Here is a 22,145-nt window from a genome sequence, read left to right as displayed (position 1 = left end):
ATGCCATTATCCCACCAAGCTCCAGGGGGCGACAGCGAGCCTTCGGGGAGCTCGGATCGCGACTGGTTGCGGCCAGGACTCCGTCCAATCAGCGGAGAGCGACGCTCCTTCTTGAGGAAGTGACGCGCTCGGAACTCATTGGGGGCGGTGGGAGCTATGCGGACGCTGAGACGCTGGTAGTGGCTCTGTGAAGATGGAGGTAGGCGCCGGCTCTGGAGGGTTGACGGGGGAGCGCGGCCGACTTGGTGGAAGCAGAAGCGGGGGAGCTTGGCAGGGAGGAGCGAGGGGCTCTGGGGAGGGCTTGGAGGCCGGGGGTCTCAGCGCGCCACTGCTCCGCTCACTTACGCTCTGTGTTTTCTTTTTGGTTTACAGTTTCCCGGAGGAAATGACAATTACTTGACGATCACTGGGCCCTCGCACCCCTTCCTGTCAGGGGCCGAGGTGAGCGAGAGCCTCGGACGCTGGGGCGACGTTGGGCCTAGGCAGCGGTTGGAGCTGGACGGTGGGGGAGGGCGGGAGCTGGGGAGGACGGTGGCCGAAGCTTCGAGCGTCTCTAAAGGACTGTCGGGAGTTGAAGGGGGGAGGATGGAGAACGGGAAGCGGCTGTCATCAGAAAACCAGGATGCGGAAAAGGCGGTCTATTTAAGGAAAGAGTCCTTTCTGTTCTGTATGGGAAGAACGAGTGGGATTGTCTCCTTTGGTTGGTGAAATAACTGTAGCAGTCTTGGGAGGCACCGAGAAATGTTTGTTTTTTTTTTTTTTTTTTCAGTAAAGAAGTTGAGATTTAAAAAAAAAAAAAGTAGCTTATCTATTATCAGGGGTTAACTTCGGACAGTTGTTAATTCTTGAACTCTGTAGCGGCTACGTTCATTGACATTTTTTCTCTGGTTACTTTTACCAATGTGGCTTCTGCTTGCTTTGCTAACGAAGGACAAAGGGAAAGAAATAGCTGCCAGAGAATGTAAAAGGGGCAGAATGCACTTGTTGCCAGTGGTTACAAACTGAGCAGATTACTTCACCTTTAGATCACGATTGTCAAAAACAACTATAATAATAAGGTTTGTTAATTTTGTTTTGCCTTTTGGAGATGGTGTAAGGAAGAAATAATGGTTGTTGGAAGGCTTAAGGCCTTTAACAAGGTCGCCTAAAAACATCGGAAAACACATGTTTACATTGTGATTCATAACAGCAATATTGCAGTTATGAAGAAGCAAAAAAATAACAACAACTTGGCTGGGATCACCCCAACATAAGAAACTGTATTGAAGGGTTGCACGCAGCGTTAGGAAGGCTGAGAATCACATATTCTGGAAAACTTTTGGTTGATAGATTTCCCTACTATAAGCATAACATTTACCTAGGCAAAGCAAAAGTGAAAGGTGCAGTGTATGAAAATTTCCTAGTTTTTGAGATCTTGAGTCTTGGGCCTTCTTTTGAGGTTTATATTCTTTTCCCCCAAAAAAGTGGTGTGAATCACTTGCATGTTTTTGTTGTTGCACTAAAAGTAGTTATTAATTGCTGTTGTGGGTTTGTCCTATAATAAATCCTAACATTTTTATGGTTGAGATATAGATTGACAGTGAGTGGTTGTTAGTTTGCTTTTTTGTTGTTGTTTTGTTTTTAACATGGTCTCCTGTAGCTCTGGCTGTCCTGTAATTCACTATGTAGATCCATCTGCCTTTGCCTTTACAAGTACTGGGATCAAAGGTGTGTGCCACCACTCTTGGCTGCTAGTTTATTTATTTTTTATTTCATTGCATATTCTCCTAAGCATAGGGAAGTGTGACTCAAATGAGTGGCCAAATTAGAAAGAAAATTCAATCTTGCACTTGGTGATTTTATCCTGAGTTCCTTCCAAGTGAGGTCTCCATGGTCTAATTTCATTGTTTGGAGTGCTATAAGTCTCACATTGTCCTTATTTATAGTAAAGTTCATTTTAAAAATAAATACAAGGCTAGATGTGGTGTTGCACACCTTTAATCCCAGCACATGGGAGGCAGAAGCAAGTGAGTCTCTTTGAGTTCCAGAGCTACATAGAAAGACCCCTGTCTCAAAAAAATAAATGGGAACAACTTTCACATTTATCCCACCAGTCTCTTATGAAATTGAACAGTCAAAAGCTAACTACATGAGAGATGGCACTTTTTCTGTCCAGGGACTATGACTAGGTGGTGGAGCAGACCCTTGATCTCTAGCAAAAAGGATTCTAGGACGTCTTGATTCTAGAAAAAGGAAAAAGGTTTCCAGGCTTGGCTTCTTTGTTTTGTTTTTATGGCTGATGATATTTTTACTGAGAGGAGGGAATACACAGCTATGTTTAAGCTCAATTTCAGTAGCTTCCTTTAAATCTGGGAGCGCTGTTATTGTTTCTATACAAGGTCTGCACCTTGTTTCTTCCATTCTGAGTGAAATTTTAACCGTTATGTTTATGTTTGTTTTCTTTCGGGGGATGATTTCACCATATAGTGATGGATGAAGGCAAACTTGCTATGCGACCAGGCTGGCTTTCATTTGCCTCTGCTTCCTGAGTGCTAGGATTAAAAGTGTTTACCCTGGCTTTTAACCTTTATGCTAATGGATGTATGGGTTTTGTTGTGTCTGCTCTTATTTTGAGCCATCACAGAGAACTTAAAAGTAGGTGAAATATTTTTTTAAAGCAATACTTTTTGAAGAACGGTAATTTTTCAAGTTGGTTTGGTTTTTGTTTTGTTTGTCAAAAAGAAGGATAGCTGTTGGGTGGTGGTGGCACATCCTCTAATCCCAGGAGGCAGAGGCAGGACAGTCTCTGTGAAGTCTAAGCTAACCTGGTCTACAGAGCAAGTTACAGGACAACCAGAGTACACAGAGAAACCCTGTCTCGAGAAAACTACAACAAAACAACAGCTGCCCTAAGTACTAACCATAAAATAACTGAAAATTTTGACTGTGCAAGTTAGGAACTTCTTTATATCAAAATACATCATTATAGGGACTGGAGAAATTTTACGGTGTATGGGTGTTGTGCCTGCATATATGTCTATACGGCACATGCCTGGTACCCACTGGAGGTCAGTAGAGGGCATGAGATCCCCTGGGTCTGGATTTATACATGGTGGTGAGCCACCATGTGGGAATGGAACCTACATCCTCTGAAAGAGTAGCAAGCGCTCCTAACCACTGACATCTTTCTGGCTCTAATAAAGTATTTTTAAAATATATGGGTCAATTTTAGAGTTTTTGCTTACTGTGTGGAAGGCTCTGGGTTCAATCCTCCAGGCAAAGGAAAGAGGATAGAGAAGCACAGGGAGAGAGGATGAGAAGAGGGGGAAATGGTAGTTTTCATGTTGTTTGTCTATGAGTGCATGCAGAAGACAGAAGGCATTTGATCTCCTGGAGCTGGAGTGAGAGGTGGTCATGGGCCACCAGAGTGGGCGCTGAAAACTGAGCCTGGGTCTTTTGCAAGGACAGCAAATGTTAATTGCTGAGTCGTCTTTCCTGCCCCACTTCAGTCAGTTTTTAAGCACCCTTTATTTTTAGTTTTAATTGCATTTTATTTACTACATATCTGTTTTCCCACACACACCTGCCCTGAAGGGGACTGGGAAGTGAAGAGTAGGTTCTCTCCACCACCATGTGGGACCTAGGGATTGAAAATTCAAGTTGTTAGTTGGGCATGGACCTTATACACTGAGCCGATTCACTAGCTCCTAGGCACCATTCCATATAATCCACAAAATGGCCTTTCTCTCAAAAAAGCCCAGGGCCTAGGAACAGTTTAGATTAGTTGTATTGCCTCTGAAGTGCTATGATTAAAGGTGTGTGCTGCCACAGCCAGCTTGTTTTGGACATTTTGTTATTGAGGTTTGTTTTTGTTTTCTGAGAAAAAATGACTTTGTACTAACTCTATAGCCCATCCTGTCCTGAAACTTATGATAACCTTCCAGTCTTTTGCATGTTGTGATTATATGTGCACCACTGTTCAGGCTTTAATCTCCGTTTTTATAGATAAGGAAAATCTGCTCAAGGTCATATGAGCTGAGATAAGCCACGTTCTCTCTACAAAGCCTCTTGCTTATTACTTACAATACTTTATTGCTCCCAAATGCTTCTATTTTAGTTTTTTTAGTGCCACAAGGAAAGTGCCACATATGTCTTAGGTTAGACATTGCTATTACTTCTATGAATAGTGACCCCATTCAGAATAGGAGTGAAGCTGGGTGTGGCGGAACATGCTTGTAATTCCAGCAGTAAAGAGACTTGTCATTTTGAGACCAGGTCTTTAAAAGGAAAAAAAGCTGGGTATTATGGAACATGCCATTAATTCCAGCACTTGGGGAGGCAGAGGCAGGTGGATCTCTGTGAATCTGAGGCCATCCTGGCCTACACAGTGAGTTCCAAGATGACCAAGGTTATTACACAGAGAAACCTTGAGAGAATTGGTCTGGTGCTATGTGCTGAATTCTGGGTACCAAAATCTGGTTGCAGTCTGGATTGTTACTTACATACATTGATAAATATTGTGTAAACTTTACCCTCAGTTATCTCTAATTGGTTAATGAAAAAGCTTAACACCCTGTAGCTGAGCACAAGAGGGGGTAGGTGGAACTTCAATTCCCCATCTTGGGGGTGTGGAGAGAGGAGGAAGAAGAGGTGGAGAAAGGACTTGGTGATTAAGAATTGACCTGATGGCTGGGCAATAATGTCAAGAGCCTGTAATCCCAGCACTCTGGAGGCAGAGGCAGGTGGATCTCTTTGAGTTCAAGGTCATTCTGATCTATGGATTGAGTCCAGGCTAGCCAGAGCTAGAACAGAGAAACTCTGTCTTGAAAAACAAACAAACAAACAAACAAGAATTGATCTGATAGACCAGAAACAGCTCAGGCAAGACCAGTGTGGCAAGTAAGTGAGGGCACATGGCTGGAAAACAAGACTAGCATAGAGGATTAGTATAAATGGATATCTGCCCACTTATTAGTAAGCTTTAAGCACCAGACCAACCCCCAACAAGGTTTCTCTGTGTCGTTTACTTGGGAGTTAGAGGAGGTGATTAGAAAAGCTTTCTAAAATATAAATTATACTTTAAAAACCTTGTGTGAAAAACTAATAAACAAATAAATAAACAAGATTAAAAAATGAGAGGGCAGAGAAGAGAAAAAAAAAGCACAAAAACCTGAAAGACTGAAGTATAGTCTGATTTAGGAAGGGATTGACTCTTTGCCACGTACACTAATCTTTTTCTCCTTTAGTTTACTTTTTATTTTTTTAGGCAGTGTCTTGCTATATAATTGTGCTGGCCTCAAATTCACTTTGTAGCTATTAACTATCCTTTTGTTATTGTATTATTGGGTCCTAAAATCATGTATAAATAAGAATCTTAGTTGTTGCTAATACTGAAATTCCTAAAATGCAGAGATTCTAAGAAACTCTTTTAAGTGCAAACATTTTAGAGGTAGGTAAGTTTTCCATGGCAGTATCTTTTAGGATTTGCCCCAGAGCTACGGAGAACAGCAACGTGTGATTGCTTGGTCAACAGTGAGTTTCCATGGTCTGAAAAGTCACTGGTGTCTGTTGGTATCTGTAGTGCATATTAAGCAGTGTTGGCTGTTTCCTTATTTGCGTTGACTTTTTAGAACAGGAGAAATAATTTAAGAAAAGATAGTAAAGGTTGAAAAGAGCCAGGCATTCTCCCTACTAATTCTTCCCCCTTTTTCCATATAGACCTTCCATACACCAAGCTTGGGCGATGAGGAATTTGAAATCCCTCCTATCTCCTTGGACTCTGATCCCTCACTGGCTGTCTCAGATGTGGTTGGGCACTTTGATGACCTGGCAGACCCCTCCTCTTCACAGGATGGCAGCTTTTCAGCTCAATACGGGGTCCAGACGTTGGACATGCCAGTGAGCATGACCCATGGCTTGATGGAGCAAGGCGGGGGCCTCCTGAGTGGGGGCTTGACTATGGTAAGAAGTGACATAGTTGTAGGCCCACCCATGCCCATAGGAATGGTTTAAGGAGAACACAAGCCCTCTATTCCCTGCTAAACTTGGGTAGTACTTGTTTTCTGTTCTTAGAGCTAAAGATTCAACAAGGACTTCATTTTGCCTGAATGAGATTTCCCTGAAAAAATAATTTTAGATTGTAAAATATCCAGTGTTAACTTGGATATTTTGAAATGAAAATGATTCATATTTTTAAAAAGGGTTTTGTTTTTTGTAATAGCCTTCATATTCTGGTATCCAGGTATTTAAGTGGCACATTGAGTGACTAATTAAAAAAATTGGCTGGGTCAAATACAGTAGTAATTGTAGACTCAGCTGTTAGAGGTGTTTAGGGTTTCCTGCACATTGTCAAACTAGTATTCTACAAATATAGGTGGATTTAGCTTGTATGTTGTCATACCTACAGACTATACAAAATAAATTTTGTCCTTTTCTGTGTTTGAGTCAGGGTCTCACTATGTAGTCCCAACTAACTTAGAACTCACATATGTAGATCAGGACCTCAAATGCAGATTCCACCACCAGCTTCTGTCTTCCTTAGTGTTGCAGTTAAGGGCAGGTGCCACCATGCCTGGCCTCCTAACTTGTTTTTTATGTAGACAGATTGTCTGATGTTCTGTAGGATTTAAATGATGATAGTCTACGTGAGCCAAGGATTTATAAGGAGTGGACATGGTACTTAATATTTAGTGTTTAATCAGCCCTTCTTGCTTCTCTCAGGACCTGGACCATTCTATAGGAACTCAGTATAGTGCCAACCCACCTGTTACAATTGATGTACCAATGACAGACATGACATCTGGCTTAATAGGACACAGCCAGTTGACCACTATTGATCAGTCAGAACTGAGTTCTCAACTTGGTTTGAGTTTAGGGGGTGGCACCATCTTGCCACCTGCCCAGTCACCTGAGGATCGTCTTTCAACTACTCCTTCACCTACGAATTCACTTCATGAAGATGGTGTTGATGATTTCCGGAGGGTGAGGCATTCTCTGTCAGTCAATTCTACTGTTATTCTAGAGTAAAATGCTTATTGGATAAAACCTAATCACCTTTATTTACTTGGTTGTTCTCAATCACTGTTCTTAGTGTCCTCCCATATGGCTTTCAAAACCATTGCTTCCATTTTTAGCTTAAATGCAATGTCTGTGGCTACTTTTCCTCCTTAACTGCTGAGCCATCTCTCCAACTTAGTTTTGCTCCCATCAAAACCCTTCACTGAAAGTCCTCCCGACCCAGTACTTCCCTTCTTCCATCTTTTAATTCTCTCCATTTTTCTCCCTGACAGCAACTTCCCAGCCAGAAGACAATGGTAGTGGAAACAGGGAAAAAGCAAAAGGCTCCCAAGAAGAGAAAAAAGAAAGACCCTAATGAACCTCAGAAGCCAGTCTCTGCATATGCATTATTCTTCCGTGATACTCAGGCTGCCATCAAGGGACAGAACCCCAATGCCACCTTTGGTGAGGTGTCGAAGATTGTGGCTTCCATGTGGGACAGTCTTGGAGAAGAGCAAAAACAGGTAAATAGAGGGTAGTGAACATTTTCTAAGTTTTTAGGTGGACATAATTTAGTCAGTGTTCTATTGCTGTGAAGGAAACCAGGACCAAGGCAGCTCTTTATAAAAGAAAGCATTTAATTGGGGCTTGCTTACAGTTTCAGAGGTTTAATTACTCCATTATCATCATGGAGAGTGGCAGCACACAGGCAGAGATGATGTTGGAAAAGTAGCTCAGAGCAGCAGTACCATAGAGAGATACCGGGCCTGGCTTGGCTTTTGAAACCTCAAAGCCCACTGTGACAGTCCCTCTAACAAGACTGCACCTCCTAGTCCTCCTCAAACAGTTCCTGATGACCAAACATTCAAACATTATGTAGGGGCCATTCTTAGTCAAACCACCACACATCTTTACCTGCCAGCTCTTCCATAATGGTATTCACACATTTGTTTGTTTTCAAGACAAGGTTTCTCTGTGTAGCCCTGGTTGTCCTGGAACTCAATTTATAGACCAGGCTGGCTTTGAACTCAGAGAGATCTGTCTGCCTGTGCCTCCCTGACTGCTGGGATTAAAGGTGAGCACTACCACTTCCTGCTTCACACATTCTTTTATCTTAGTAGTTTTAGGGAAAAAATCATTTTAATTTAATTATTTTTATTGAGTTGGGTAGCAAACCCAAAGCTTAATACATGCTAAGTGTATGCTGTCCTACTGAGCTAAATCTCTAACCCAAAAAAATCCATTACCAAACTATAAATGGAACTGCAAAATGGCTCATTAGGTAAAAGTCACATTCCTCATGGTGAAAGGGAAAGAGCAAGTTTCAACTTCTCCTCTAATCTCTACATGCACAGCCGAAAACATACACATGTACACACAAAATAATTGACAAAATTTCGTTACGAAAACTGCTTCTTTCCTAAGCTGTAAAATCACCACTATTCTCCTCTTACTCGAGGCGGATTCTGCTAGGTGCAGTGGCACACTCCGTTAATCCCAGAACCTAGGAGGCAGAGGCAGGTGGATTTTTTGTGTTTGAGGCCAGCCTGGTCTACAAAGTGAATTCTAGGAAAGCCAGGGCTGTTAAACAGAAGCCCTGTATCAAAAACAAACAAGGACAAAAAAAAAAAAAAAAATGATCTAAAGGTAGACTCTGAGGTTCTCTGCCCACTTAAGTTCATACAGCTTCTACATGATAGGGTTGGGACAGTTTAGTGTACTTAATTTGAATTGACGTCAGCAATGTGACGTCAGCAATAGGGCCTCATCCCTCCTGTGTCTTCAACTGTTTAGTGTAACTTTGGAGCCTTGAAATTCCATGTGACATAAGTAATAGTGCCTAATTCCTCTTATATCTTCAACTGTTTAGTATTTAGGTTAACTTTCCAAAGCTTTATGTTTTTCCTATTTGTAAAGTTAAGCTATTTCTTGGTAAGTTGCATGTTGAAGCTATCCCCCAAAGTTTCAGTTACAGTTTCATTAATGGTCGTCTCATCAAGTGTACGCTTGAAAAGTATAGTCTCTAAATTTAAACTGAATTTAAAAATCAACTGGTAATAGTTGATTTATGTGTATGTAGTCCCAGCTACTCTGGGGGAGGGGAGGGCAAGATACCTTGGTCCTAGTTATTTGGGGCCAACAACATACTGAGACTCACATACCATGTTTTAGGAAAAAGCAGCTGACGTGGTAGCATACTCCTATAGTTCTAGCACTTGGGAGGTTGAGGCAGAGGATAAGGAGTTTGAAGGGAGTGTGTGTGTTGGTGGGGTGGAGGGTATGAATCACCACAGTATGAAGATAGCTGCAGTTATCATTACCCTATGTGCCTGTATCTTCTATCCAGGCAAATTGTCAATATCTAAAACAAAGCCGAATTTGTTATTGTAACATGTCTTAATTGTATGTTGCTGCTTTAATTCTCATCCTATTGGGTTAGTTTGGTGTTTCTGCTGTTCTTGCCTGGGCTTCTTACTGATGTAACCTAATGATAGGATATGGCTGGCTAGAGCTGGCAGTTATTTCCATCTGTTGGTGTGTTGTTGGCTCCTCCATATAGCCTCTCATGTGTTTTTTGTTTTATTTTTCAAGACAGGGTTTCTCTGTATATCCCTAGCTGTCCTGGAAGTGACTTTGTAGACCAGGCTTGCTTCGAACTCACAAAGAACAAAGTGCTCTGCCTCTGAGTGCTGGAATTAAAGGTGCATGCCACCACAGCCAGCATCCACTCATGTTTTAAGTAGTATGGTAAACTCTAATATTCAAACAAGTCACAGAGATAGCTTAGATTCAAGAGAGAGGAGAAAATAGCCTTCAGCTTTGGGTGGGACAAGGGGCACACAAGAGGTAAGGACTGGGTCATCTTTGACAACCTAACACATTTCTTAAGGGAAAAGTTTCTGAGTTGGGCAGTATTGAGCTAGGTAAACTAATGATCTTACAATTTGGAGGTGGTTTTATTTTTTTATATAGCAATGAGCATAGGCTGCAGTTCACCTCAGTGATTTCACTGAAAGGAGTGGTCCGTGAATGGTTGGACAGAGTTCCACAATAGATTTATCCTAGGAGTATGATTCATTTGAAACATCTTTCCTGTAGGTGTACAAGCGGAAAACTGAAGCTGCCAAGAAAGAGTATCTCAAGGCGCTAGCTGCTTATAAAGACAACCAGGAGTGTCAGGTAAGATTACAAAAAATAGATGCCTTAAACCACTTGTTTTTGTCATAGGTAAATCACATACATGCATGCACACAACAAAAAACAAAACAAAACAAAACAAAAAACCAAACTGGGGAATTATCTCAGCAATTAAAAGCACTGGGTCTCCTTGGGAAGGACCTAAGTTCTGTTCTCAGCCCTCATATGGTGGCTTAGGACTATCTGGCTTAAGATCCAGTGCCCTCTTACGACCTTTTAAGGAATACATCTGTGCAGGTAAACATACACACAGAAAAACAAAACCTGTTGAACCTACTAATACAAAGTGTTAAAATATATTTAGTGCTTCCCCAGTATTTCATATTATAAGCCTTATAAATAGTCTGAGCTTATCCATTATTTCCAGTATTTACTTAAGAAAGTACTGATTGCTGGGTGGTGGTGGTGGCTCATGACTTTAATCCCAACTTTCAGGGGGCAGAGGAAGGCAGATCTCTTGAGTTCAAAGCCAGCCTGTGAGTTCCAGGACAGCCAAGACTATACAGAGAAACTCTTCTCAAAAGAATTAAAAAAAAAAAAAAAATCCTTATTTTTCTATGATAGCTTTCGTTGGTGTCTTAAGGGTAAATGTGTGTTACAATGCAGAGTAAATTACTTGTTCCTTTTTGTTTCGGTCTTTTCTAGGCTACTGTGGAAACAGTGGAATTAGATCCCATGCCACAGTCACAGACTCCTTCACCACCTCCTGTGACTACTGTGGACCCAGCATCTCCAGCACCAGCCTCAACGGAGTCCCCTGCTTTGTCCCCTTGCATTGTGGTTAATTCCACACTCTCGTCTTACGTGGCGAACCAGGCATCTTCTGGGGCTGGGGGTCAGCCCAACATTACCAAGTTGATCATTACCAAACAGATGTTGCCCTCTTCTATTACCATGTCTCAGGGAGGAATGGTTACTGTTATCCCAGCCACAGTGGTCACCTCCCGTGGGCTCCAACTAGGCCAAACAAGTACAGCTACTATTCAGCCCAGCCAGCAGGCCCAGATTGTTACTCGGTCAGTGTTGCAGGCAGCAGCAGCAGCTGCTGCTTCTATGCAGTTGCCTCCACCCCGACTACAGCCTCCTCCATTGCAACAGATGCCTCAGCCCCCAACTCAACAGCAAGTCACCATTCTGCAGCAACCTCCTCCACTTCAGGCCATGCAACAACCTCCACCTCAGAAAGTTAGAATCAACTTACAACAGCAGCCACCACCTCTGCAGAGCAAGATTGTGCCTCCACCCACTCTGAAAATACAGACTACCCTGGTCCCCCCAACTGTAGAAAACAGTCCTGAGCAGCCTATGAACAGCAGCCCTGAGGCCCACACAGTAGAGGCAACCTCTCCTGAGACAATCTGTGAAATGATCACAGATGTAGTTCCTGAGGTAAGACTGTATTTTGTTTTCCTCTGAAACAAAAACCTCAGTTCTGCCAGTTGGGGTTTTTTTGTTTGTTTGTTTTATTTTTGAGACAGGGTCTTCACACAGGCCAGAGTATATGGATTCACTGTGTAGCCAAAGATAGCCTTGAACTTGGGTTTTCCTGCCTCTGCATGCCACCTTCACTTTATAACAAGTTATTTTAAAATAAAATTCTTAGTCAACATGTCATTCTGCTTAGTAGAGCTGTAAAGCATGGTATAAAGGCAAACAAGAACTCCCTTTTCTGCAACTCCTTATAATGAGGGATTATGGTACCTGTTTCTCTACTGGTATGGGCAGTGTTTTGACAGGTAGGTAGCAGTCTAATCCATCCTTATGCTCCGTGTCTTAAGGTCGAGTCTCCTTCTCAGATGGATGTGGAACTGGTGAGTGGATCCCCTGTGACACTGTCACCTCAGCCTCGATGTGTGAGGTCTGGTTGTGAGAACCCTCCCGTTATCAGTAAGGACTGGGACAACGAATACTGCAGCAATGAGTGTGTGGTGAAGCACTGCAGGTGAGCTCAACAGTTCTCCTAACTGAATTAGTAGTGAAGTTAATTGTTAACTTGGTAACCTTCAGTATGTCATCAGTATGACCTTAGGTAGAGGTGCTTGATATAAATGGGTAGGTGGGTGGATAGGTGGAAAGATATATGATTTGAGATGTTACTAGGAAAAAAAAAAAAAGAAAAACAAACCTTTGTTCAGTTGCTTAGGGATGCGGATGCCGCTCAGTTGAAGATTGTTTGCCTGGCATGAATAAGGAACTGATTTCAGTTACTAGTCACCTGCCAGAGAAATTGGTGAGGGGATAAGTAAGGGCAAAGGCAAAGTAGCAGAGTAAATGCTAAATGTGCAGTGATTAGTAAGTGAAAACTTTGGCCTTCTACCAAAATATTCCAGCGAATTACCTCTATCTGAAATGCCATGTGTGTCCTCTACAAGATAGATTAGCATTGTCACTATTCCTGACTTCTAGGCTATTTGATGATGACATTATACTTTGGAGATGTAAGGAGTTATTTGGGTCTGTTTTTGCTGTAATAAGTTTATTATATCTTTCTCATAGGGATGTATTCTTGGCTTGGGTGGCCTCTAGAAATCCGAACTCTGTGGTGTTTGTGAAGTAGCCTTCCTCTTCTCCAAGCCTTGAAGATTCATCTGCCGGACACGAGTCCAAAAGCCTGTTTTTGAAACACAAGCTGGGCTTCTGGTAGTGCCTGACCTTTACCCGTGCCCCCACCTCCCTTTTCTTTCTTCAGGAGAGGCCAGACTATGTAGCAGGGCCAGCGAGTTTACTGTAATTTAGAATTGCTTTTTATTCTCAACTGCAAACAAAATTACCAGGTTGATAGCACAGGAAAGGGTGATGGGAATATGGAAGCAAATCATAGGAGGTTATTAGAAGAAATGTGTCGGTAAAATTGCGAGAGGACTTGCCTAAGATGTTATTGGGAGAGTGCTTAGCTTGCTCCTAGGAAGAAACAGCACTGGGATGAGAGTGGTAAAATACATTGGTTTAAGTCCCAAATTAAAGAGGAATGGAAATACTGATTTAAAGAAAAATATACCCCCTTTAAAAGGGACTTGGTTATGACTTATCACAAAGGAAGCGGAGTTCAGTCCCCAGGCAGGAAGATAAGGAGTTCTTGGCCCACTAGTGAGTTTAAGGCCAGTCTAGGAAATATGAGGTTAAAGTTTTGCAAAACATGGTAGACTATGCCTTTAATCCCAGTATTTGAGAATTTCTGAGTTAAAAGCCAATCTGAATTTACAAAGTAGATTTTGTCTCAAAAAACCAGGCTGGGTGTGGTGGCACGCTCCTTTAATCCCAGAACTTGGGAGGCAAAAGGCGGGTTGGATCTCTGAGCTTGAAGCTACTAGCTAGTGTTATATAGTGAGATCCTGCCTTAAGGTCCCTGCCCCTGACCCACTGACCCCTCCCCCTCCTCTCTCACCTCTGTTTCTGTCTCAGCACACTGGGCTGGAGGAAAATTACATCATCCAGGACTATCTTCTTTTCCTCTACAAGTATTATTTCAGTCAAAACTTTCTTTGCCTGACTTGGTTACCAGTTTTGCATGTAAGAAGCAGAATTCTATATACCCCTAATAAGAGGTTTTACAAAGTAAAGAAGTTGTGTTTGGTGAAACATCTTTAAAATGTGCATTCATTTACATAATGCATAGGCCAATTCTTTTATATTCTCAGCTTTTCTTTAGCTGAAGATATATTGGTGGTGTTTTTTTTTTTTTTTTTTTCCTGAGAAATAAGCTACAGAATAATAAACCACCAAAGCCACATAGAATAAGCAAAACTTTAGAGCATGGTGAAACTCAGTGAAATTAACCCTGTTAATAGTATACTATGCACTATGAACCTGCATAGACCTGTTTTGCCACACTCACAAGCTAATAAAGTAGATAGGAATTTACTTATAATCATATTTAAGAAAAGAGCTGCACAAGAACACATGCTAAGTGTCAAAGCCAGAATTTCACCTCAGAAATCCCAATTAAAATACAAACGTTTATTTAAATATGGGGTGGAGGACAGTATCGTCATAGTAACACTCCTCTTAAGGTGTGGCCAATAGAGCCATTGTTCTGAATGCTTAGCTTTACAAGGAAGTGCTTCTATAAATTCTTAGGTTTAGAGATGATACCATCCGGATACCTTTGCTTAAACCGGGCAACCACATCTGGGTCTAGTAGGTGTATCCCATCCAGTTGATTTCCAAGAGTAATCCTAAAACAAGGGGAAAAGAGGAGGTAAGCCAAAAATCCTGTAAGGGCATAATACTGTTAAAATATTTACACACTCTATTTTCTGGTACCTCCTGTCATCAAATGGTCATGCTAGGTTTCTTTAGGCTCAGGGTCTCACTTGCCCTGTCTGTCCTGGAACTCTCTATGTAGACCGGCTAACTTTCAATTCATACAGATCTGTCTACCCCTGCCTTCCAAGTTCTGGGGCTAAAGGTTTGCTCCACTATGCCCAGCCCATGTCAGTTTTCAAAAACAGCATAAGAAGTTATTTGACAATGTTACTACTGGTACAGATGCAGATATTAAAACTGGCTGGACTTTATTTATTTCTTTGGTGGTGATGGTGCTGGGGGCTGAAGCTAGAGGTCTTATATATATGCTGTAACATGCAGCTGTACCTTTCACCAGGTTTCCCACCCCACCGCTTTTAGAGACAAATTCACTATATTAAATTTCACTGAATTAAATTCATTATATAGCCTAGGCAGACCTTAAGCTTGCAAAGGATCCTGCTGGATCTAAGGATTAGTAACTGATGTTAGCCAGGCCTATGTCATTCGTAGTCATTGCCAGTAAATAATCCTTGGATAACCTGAATGTTGTCGATTCCAGTAAAATGATCTAAACATAAACTTAAGCCATCTGAGTTCTTTAAAGCCCAGTTGTGGACTACCAGAAATATATACAAGTCATTGACTTCTGTGTTTGATTATAAAGTTTTGTTCTTAGGGGCTGGCCTGTTCTCTAGTAATGTTACCAGTTGGGTTGCACGTTGTGTGGTCGTCCAAATAACTCAATCTTGCGGGTGCCAGGGGACAATCTCTCAATCATGCCATATATTTCATCTGGTTTATGACTGGTGGAACGAACCTAGAAAATAAAAACTCAAGCTACTTATTCAAGATTATGGTACTGCAGAGATGGCTCAGCAGTTACAGTTGCTCTTCCAGGGGACCTGGGTTCGATTCCCAGCACCTACGTGACAACTCACAACTGTCTTTAACTCCAGTTCCAAGGGATCCGACCCTCACACAGACACACATCCAGGCAAAATACCGATGCATATGAAATAAAAAGTATAAATTTTTAACAAGACTGCAATTCTAGCCCTGTCTATGATATCCAAATGAGAAAGAAATTGGAGACTATACCTGACGGGAGTAATTGTATTGAAAATATGAAAGCTTTAGATGCCTGGGGGACACATACCTCAGCTACAATCACATCGCAATCCAGACCCTGGTTGAAGCCTTGGGGGTTTCCTTTGACACCAACCTGCTCAATACAGAGAACACTGTTACTTTATGAAACCAGTTTCCAAACTTTGAAACAGCTCCTCCTAAGTTGGGCCTATTGGGAAGGGACACTCACCAAGCAGTGTTCCTTCCCATGATTCAACCAGTGGCCTGTTCGCCCTGTCCTAATGATGCGCTGCAACTGATTTGTCTTCACCCAGATAATTTCATCCACCCGTTCATAACTGGAGCATAAGAGAGAACTAGAGCTTTAACCAGCTTCAGAGCTAGACACACACAAAGGCAAAGGTTGGCAGGGGTACTGAGAAGGGAACATGCAGCTCTCAAAAGAAGGCAACACAGTTTCTACTTACCCCCAGAGGTTCAGACACTCTCTGCCCAATTCCATAGCCCTAAAAAGATGTAAGGGTTAAAAACCTATCTGCCCATCTTTTCGTATTTTTCCCTTTAGAATATCTCATGTATTAGAAACATTTACATGGAAAATAGCATTGGGGCATCAGAGTAGAATGGAAAGAAACAGCATCTCATCTGAATGGCCTTATTTTTCTGAAATCAAGAGTCCCAAGTATGTGTGCTACAATCAAGCCTCACAGAAGGGGAAGACATCCTAAATTAGAGACATATTTAATGCCTAAGAAAACCCAGGATTTTATTCCCCACCCACTTTTCATTCTATACTGTATTCACCCATACCTACATATCTGTGGATTTTATTACCTGCCTGTGACCCAGAGGAAAAGAAAGCCATCATCCTGCAGTACTGGTATATTGAGCCTGCGCATCTCATCATCTGTTAAGGTCCCATATGGTAGCTCCATGTGAATATCCCAAGGTGGGTCAGCCATCACAACTGCAAATTTGCCCAAGATACTGACGTCCAGGTAGCGGATATCACAACAGATCCACTGCATGAGGTAGTATTTGGTCATCTTTCCTTCTTTGGATTGATGGTTCCAAACCCTCTAACTCAAGTGTTCCTATCCCATTCCATTCCCATCAGTAAGCCAGGTTGCTATATTATTCTCTATTTTTCAACATGTATGGATACTCCACTCAGTTTAGGTTTACAGCTGAAAATAGGTTTTCCAAGGCTGTCTGGACATGTAATTACCTGAGGTGGAAAGAGTCGATCTGCACTGGAGTCACCCCCAACACTCTGTGTAAGAGCAAGCTCCTGGCTTGGCGTATGTTCCTTGCTGCCAGGACCCTCAGAATCCATACATGCATCAATTTCATAGTGAACATATTTGCAGGTATCCATGTGGAAACATGTGTTAAGGAAAGAGCAGTCACCTAGAGACTCATCAGTGTGCTTATTGATAATTCGTCTGGGAAGACAAAAAAGGGGGGAATCAGAATCAAGATGGTACTTAGAAGGAGATCATACAATTCAAATGCAACAGTCTCCCCAGTGCTAAAGAACTTTAGTCTTTCTCTTGAATAAAGACTTGATCTGGGTGAGTAGCTTAGGCCTATAATCCCACAGCACTGGTAAGCAGAGCCAGAAGATCAGAAAGATCATCCTTGAGCATGGCTGGCCTGAGCTACGAAACCCTGTCTCAAAAACAACAAAATGTAGACTTACTTCCCTTACTACATGAAAGAATTTACTCCAGGAAGGACCTTGGCCTGTTACATCCAAATAAAACACTGCCTAAGCGCAGGTCCCTGGTTTCTCCTAGACTTTTTTTTTTTTTGAGACAGGGTTTCTCTGTGTAACCTCGGCTGTCATGGACTCACTTTGTAGACCAGGCTGGCCTCAAACTCACAGATCTGCCTGCCTCTGCCTCCGTGAGTGCTGGGATTATAGGTGTGTGCTCCTGTACCCAGCTTCAGACTTTAACTTTCATTACTGCTCAGGGACACAGATGACTGAGTAGAGCTTCCTTTACTTATAAGTGAGCCTGTCTTCTTTCTCATACAACTGCCACCCCAAACAGGCAGAATACACTGAAAAGGAATTACTTCTTGGAAACCCTCCCACCTTTTTCCCTCCCAAGAGACCTGAAGTGCAGCTTGCGACAGGGCCGGTCAGCATCACTGGCTTTCATGCACTCTTCCTTGGTCCCATAGTCACAAAATTCTTGCACCTGGGCCCGACCTCGAGACCGAAACTTTTCAACAATGGACTGTTCCTTGGCTGTTGTAGTATTTAATAGCTCTAGGATCTCCTGACTGACCTGTGACAGAAGTAGCCTTGGTTTTAAGGGTTTGTAGATACATTAACCCTTAAACTGCCTCCTCACATTAATGTCTGGTAATAGAGAAATGAACTAACAATGTAGGAGAGTTGAAATGGGTTCAGTCCTCACAAGCATTTAGAATGGAATTCAAATACAAAGAGTATGGTTTCTACAACTAAGTAAGCTGACCTTATATCCCTAAGAGCATAATTTCCCCTCAAAAAAGCTAACTTGTATTGCCTGGGTACTAAGAAAGGCACAGTGCTAGTATTTTGTTGTTTAGCTCAGTGTGTTCAATAATTCTGTAAGGGAGAACACTGCTTATCCTCATCAAAGACCAAACTAACTTTTTAAAAGTAAGCTCAAAGTTATGAACATATGAGAATTCAATGTAGTTCAAATCAGAACCATTGTAGTGATAATTTCATCAGTTTCCATAATGCGTCCAAGTGAGTATCATTTGGTATTCTCCATTCATCTCCCTGTATTTACTTGAAATTTCTCTTTTTCTCTGAAATCTCTTTTGAGGATTCTTCCAGATTCTGTAAATAAGGACTTCCTCATAATGGCGCTATTGATAATTTTGGACTAGACAGTTTTGTTGGTGAAGAAGGGAGCTAGGGGTCCTACTATGCATCGTAGCATGTTTAGCAAAAACTTTGACTGATACCTTCCAATTGCTGTATCTATTCAGTGCCAACAAGACTCTCCCATGCTGTGACAACAATGCAGCTGGACACTGCCAAACATCTGGGATGGAGGTGAAGGTAGAGGAAAATCATCCCAGTTGAGAACCACTGGTCTGTCTTAATTCTAAGAGATACTCCTTGTCCAAACAGTAATAAAACTAATTCCAAGCACAATGTGGGCTCCATATGACCCCTACCTTCTTGCTCTGTTGTTCTTTAGTAGACTGTTGGTTCAAAAGACTTTCTATCTCCAGATCAACATCTGACGCAGCGTGCTTCCTTGATTTCTTAGCTGGCTCCTTAGCTGGTTCTGATATTGAAGAGGTCAGACCAGATACTAAAGAACTGGCAAAGGCAGCCACTGTAGTTGAGTCCTGTTCGGCGCGCCGTTTCTGCCCTGTGATGGTCCCTGCTACTTCTCCAAGGCCTTTCTTTTCTGCCACAGCACCCATCATGGCAGAGAGCTTGGAGTGGTCAGCGTATGTTACAAGAGTGGGATGTGCATCATCTTGTAGGAGACCTCGCTTTACCTCAATCAACTCCTGGGCTGCAAATTTCTGTAGAAGGCTTTCTACTCCATCTTGAGTGGCAGGTGCATCTGGCTAGAGAAAGAAGAGCATAAGCCACTGCCATGAACAGCAGCAAATGTGTGATAAGTTCCAATTTTATGAGGTCATTACCGTAGAGATGGCAAGACGGATGGATACAGCATCAGTGGGCAAAGTTAAGGTCAGATCTGAGAGGTGGTGTAGCAACTTCTTCTCTAACTCAGGATCTGTAGCTAATTCAGGAACTACAGAAGTTGTGGTGGGCTTAGGGCCACTAGAGGTAGGGGCGGTAGGCACTGGACTATCACTACGGAAGGTTGGGGACAGTGCTGCTTCTGGATTCCTTAAATCTAAAAGTGAGAAAAATACAGTGAAAAGGGTCAATAAGGGCAAAGTTTTCATTCCTCGGGATCAAATTCCCCAACATTCCTAGCATACACACCTTTCACTTCAAGTTCTCTCACCAGCATTAACTCTAGATCACCTTTGAGTTATGTTAGCATTTGCTGTTCTGCCAAAATAATCCTGGTTTTACTGAGAACTACTCACCCTTTCTCCTTTTGGATAAAAGTCTTCTAATTCTTTGCCCTCACTGCTTCAAAGAAAGTAAAGCAGCATGGTAAATTTACAGGTCTCTGCCACCTGTTCCTTCTCTCAAATGATACAATTAATCCATACTTTAAAATCTGAAAATGAATATTTTCAGTTATCAAAACTGGGATCTGATTATCTTTTCCAGCGATAGATTTTGAATTTTTAATGAATCATGGCTATTGGCCATCAAGAATATGTTTCATACTTAACAAACACCAAGCAAGCCCTTGGAATACTTGGCTAAAAGCCTGGTTAACAAGTAAAGGTTTGAGCATATTTCCACCAGCTGTACACATGGAAAGGTCATGGAAGTACTTTGAAAGTTTGGATGAGTTAGAATAACTGGCCTTAGCTTAAAGTATACAAGAAATGAAAATAATAATAATTACTATGTAGCATACTTTGAAGAGTGTAAGAGAAAGACTTGCATTTAGCAGGACTATGCTGGTTACTAGACTCTTGGAATTCAGATATCCTGCAAGTCTAATAAATTTTTAACTAAAACAGAGTCATAATATTAGGAGCAAATCCTAAACTTTCTTGTTCAAATTATAAATCTGAAGTACCAAAAATTACTTTCAATAAGCAAATATTGATATATAATGATAATATAATGATAAAGCACTGCAACAAGGAAAGACAAGGTACTTTTAAACAGGAATTCATATATCTAATAATTTTAGTGTTACACATTTTCTTGATTCAAAGTATGCCAAAGGGGTTAATATATGTTATGGAAGCCAGGTGTGGAAGCCTAGCTTCTCAGGAGGCTGAGGCAACAGGGTTCCAAGTTCACAGAATGTTTGTGGTAAGGAACAGTTCATGGCCTAAGCCTAGTTTGGCAAGACTGTCTCAAAATATAAATTTAAAAAGGCAGCTGGGCATAGTGGTACATTGCCTTTAATCCCAGTGCTAAGGCAGAGGCAGACAGACCTCTGAGTTTGAGGCCACCTTGGTGTACACAGCAAGTTCCAGGCCAGCCAAAGTTAATGGTGAGAACTGGTCTCAAAACAAAAACCAAACAAATATATAAATTAAGGACTAGCATATAGAGTGCTTGCTCAGCATGTAAAAAACCCTAGGTACAATCCCAATAACAACCCTCCCCTCCACTAAAAAAAAAAAAACCAAAACATCAGTTTGATAGAGACTATACAAATATCAGTTTTTTACTTGTTTGTTTTTGTTCTTTTGGGTTTTTTTGTTTTTGTTCCTTTTCATGTAGCTCTGGCTGTTGTGGTACTCACTACGAAGACCAGAGATCCACCTGCCTGTGCCTCCCAAGTGCTGGGAATTGAAGGCATGTGCCATCATGCTTGTCCTAATATGGGTAAGTTTTAAACCAAAGTTTATGACTACTTTGTCATGTAGATGTCTAGTTTTTCACAGGGTCTTTCTATTTAGTTCAGGCTGGCCTTGAATCTACTATGTAGCCCAGGGTATCCTGAAATTCTGCTGATTTACCCTTCCAAGTACTGAGAATACAGGCATGAGCCATCATACCTGGCTTGTTTGTCTGAGAGAGGGTGTGCTTAGCCCAGGCTAACCTAGAATTCTCTAGCCTCCTGCCAGGGTTATAGGCAACTGATGCCAAGCCTAGCTTGTCAGGGAGATTTTGAGATGCTTTTTAAATCAAGTCTTATATTAACCATTGTCCCACTTATACTGCGTGCACCACCGCCCAGTCTGGCAATTCTTATATCTTGATTTTGTAGTTTTTCTGTCATGTCTGTTTACTCTGGGAAAACTGTCCATGACCAAAATAAATGTTAAATTACTGAGCATTTTTCATGGTTTCAATTTTCTAATTAAAGCTTTAGAAACATCATTTTTAATGTAATCTAATCCAAATTCTGTGTAAAGAAGTGACAGTGACAAAGCAAACGCTACAACTAAGGTAGAATAAAGACCCACAGAAGCAACAAAAAGGGTTTTTGCTTGCTCTCAGAACAGAGTACTTCGAGGTATCACAGAGTCAACGTTCTCTATGAACAGGACTGGAGTGGGCTATTGGAGGGGAGTGGGGCTCCGAGTTGGTGTGGTGAACGCTTGGAAAGCACACCCAGGAGAAAGAGGTACCGCAAGCTCCCTGCAGGTGAGCACAGGTTTCAGCTACTCGGGGGAAGATGGGCTACCACCGTCTGAGAAGTGCCATAAATGGGTCGCTCCGGAAAGGGCGCAGAGCCTGGGCTGTCTCTCTCTCCTGGGGTCCCTCGTCCCTCCCCGACCCTCCCCGGCCGCCCCGCACCTCACCCAAATGCCCAGAGTCCTGCTTCCGCCGCCGCTGCAGCCTCTCACGAAGCGAGTCCAGTTGTTTCTTATGGGCCTGGATAGAGCTCCACGTGTCCGACATCCTAGTTCCCGGCGTGGACTCGGCTCGAATCAGGCGCAGGGGACTACCACCTCGCTCCCCTAGAACGGCGATACATCCAGTTCTCACGCGGACGCCCGAAGGCCAGCCGGATGAAGAGCCAAGATGAAAAGCCACTTCCGGTTTCGCGAGC

The 22,145-nt window shown here is 42.2% G+C and overlaps 2 protein-coding genes across 2 annotated transcripts; one reads left to right on the top strand and one right to left on the bottom strand.

The window, feature by feature from the left end:
- The first annotated feature begins 58 nt into the window (after positions 1-58).
- Positions 59-15,469, top strand: Tox4 (TOX high mobility group box family member 4). Its single transcript, XM_021652298.2, has 9 exons — positions 59-199; positions 373-441; positions 5,698-5,940; positions 6,700-6,960; positions 7,269-7,499; positions 10,075-10,155; positions 10,819-11,562; positions 11,952-12,115; positions 12,670-15,469. The coding sequence occupies exons 1-9, from the start codon at positions 194-196 to the stop codon at positions 12,728-12,730; spliced, it is 1,860 nt and encodes a 619-aa protein (XP_021507973.1). The 5' UTR covers positions 59-193; the 3' UTR covers positions 12,731-15,469.
- On the bottom strand, positions 14,110-22,145 carry Mettl3 (methyltransferase 3, N6-adenosine-methyltransferase complex catalytic subunit). Its single transcript, XM_021652299.2, has 11 exons — positions 21,895-22,145; positions 19,180-19,397; positions 18,697-19,101; positions 17,632-17,807; positions 16,739-16,955; positions 16,345-16,532; positions 15,978-16,016; positions 15,740-15,848; positions 15,578-15,643; positions 15,126-15,238; positions 14,110-14,348 (listed from the first exon to the last, which is right to left on the bottom strand). The coding sequence occupies exons 1-11, from the start codon at positions 21,992-21,994 to the stop codon at positions 14,237-14,239; spliced, it is 1,743 nt and encodes a 580-aa protein (XP_021507974.1). The 5' UTR covers positions 21,995-22,145; the 3' UTR covers positions 14,110-14,236.

The sequence above is a fragment of the Meriones unguiculatus genome, chromosome 9 (assembly GCF_030254825.1).
Source record: "Meriones unguiculatus strain TT.TT164.6M chromosome 9, Bangor_MerUng_6.1, whole genome shotgun sequence".
NCBI classification, from domain to species: Eukaryota; Metazoa; Chordata; class Mammalia; order Rodentia; family Muridae; genus Meriones; species Meriones unguiculatus.
This window is presented reverse-complemented; position numbering and strand designations above follow the sequence as displayed.